The 1,686-nt window shown below is 44.1% G+C and overlaps 1 protein-coding gene across 1 annotated transcript in view; it reads right to left on the bottom strand.

Moving 5' to 3' along the window:
* Nucleotides 1-1,598, bottom strand: part of LOC130587121 (glutamate receptor ionotropic, kainate 1-like) — a gene marked incomplete at its 5' end in the record, with an annotated part of 28,734 nt that extends 27,136 nt beyond the window's left edge. Inside the window, one exon of the mRNA XM_057388081.1 lies at nucleotides 1,381-1,598. Within this exon, the coding sequence (XP_057244064.1) occupies nucleotides 1,381-1,598 (218 nt within the window). The remainder of the gene's footprint in view (nucleotides 1-1,380) is intronic.
* Nucleotides 1,599-1,686: the final 88 nt, after the last annotated feature.

Raw genomic sequence — 1,686 nt, forward strand, 5'->3', positions numbered from 1 at the left:
TAGGGGGGGTAATTAATTAACGGCTATTGAGCACACCCCATTCCTCTAGGATTACAGGAACACAGATACCACTACCCAGAGAGAAAGAACAATTCATAACAAGAGATAAAATTGCTGAAAAGAGGCAGAAGATTATAAAGAGAAGCTCTTTGTAGAACCATCTCCCTGGTTTATTAACAATCCCCATTAGATCAAAATTGTGAAAAACGGGCAAAACGCTTTTCTGACACAGTCAAAAGTGTGAAAAGGAATTCACCAAGGAGAAGTGCTGGGGTGCAGAGTTTGGTGTTGTGGTGTCAGGGGGGAACAGGACTCGGGAAGGAGGAGAACAGAAAGAGGATCTGCTGGGGAGTTCCTGTGCTTTTGGTGACTCCCAGGATTTTGGGGTGTGGGGAAAAGGGTCCCACAAGCTTTGATTCTGAAACTCAGCCAATTATTGTGTATGACTGAGGTTTGGGGAAAGAAAGGGATGTTAACAGCCTGCATGGAGGAGGAATACTGCATCCTTGAGAAAAGCAGATTGGAATGTAGAATTGATAACACAGGTGGCTGGAAATTATAAACATTACTAATACTGCAGCTTTTGCAAACTCACCAATTATGTTCTAATTACTAATTAAACAGCTGTCTCTTGACCAATGTATGTTTGACACAAATGCATACTCTGGTTGCTAAAGTGGATAAAAGAGGTTTGTCCCACAATAAAGTCCTTCTTTCTTTCTGTTTTTTCACCCATTTTTGTGTGTTTTTGTATCTATTCTTTTTTGTCACTCTTTGGCCAGCAGCACCATTGGGGTTTCTGTGCTCTGTCTCCCCTCCCCGTAAAGTTCTTCTTTCTTTCTGTTTTTTTTTTCACCCACTTCTGTGTGTTTTCTATTCTTTTTTGTCGCTGTTTGGCCAGCAGTGCCATTGGGGTTTCTGTGCTCTGTCTCCCCTCCCCTTAAAGTATTTCTTTCTGGTTTTTTTTCACCCATTTTTGTGTGTTTTCTGTCTATTCTTTTATGTCACTCTTTGGCCAGCAGTGCCATTGGGGTTTCTGTGCTCTGTCTCCCCTCCCTGTAAAGTCTTTCTTTCTCTCTGTTTTTTTCACCCACTTTTGTGTGTTTTCTATCTATTCTTTTTTGTCACTCTTTGGCCAGCAGTGCCATTGGGGTTTCTGTGCTCTGTCTCCCCTCCCTGTAAAGTCTTTCTTTCTTTCTGTTTTTTTCACCCATTTTTGTGTGTTTTGCATCTATTCTTTTTTGTCACTGTTTGGCCAGCAGTGCCATTGGGGTTTGCTGTGCTCCATCTCCCTCCCCGTAAAGTCTTTCTTTCTGTTTTTTTCACCCATTTTTGTGTGTTTTCTATCTATTTTTTTTGTCTCTGTTTGGCCAGCAGTGCCATTGGGGTTTCTGTGCTCCATCTCCCTCCCTGTACCTGTTTGAGGATCTCAGCTGCTGTTTCGTGTGAGCAGTCGAAGATGACATAAAACTCTTTGCCTTTCTTCATCTCCTTCAGCAGGGGCCTGGCGTCCTTGTTCCCCGCGGGCAGCTGCCGGATCTTGATTTTGATGTTGTACCTGGAAGGGGCTTTGATCAGCTCCTGCAGGCGGATCAGACCTGGGAAAGGACAGGGATGGTGGATCAGGACCCTGTGCCAGCGGGGTTATTGTCACCCAAACTGTTCACACCCTCCCCATTCCCTGGG

Source organism: Malurus melanocephalus, unplaced genomic scaffold, assembly GCF_030028575.1.
Source record: "Malurus melanocephalus ecotype Western Australia unplaced genomic scaffold, MMel_1.1 scaffold_1555, whole genome shotgun sequence".
Taxonomy (NCBI): Eukaryota; Metazoa; Chordata; class Aves; order Passeriformes; family Maluridae; genus Malurus; species Malurus melanocephalus.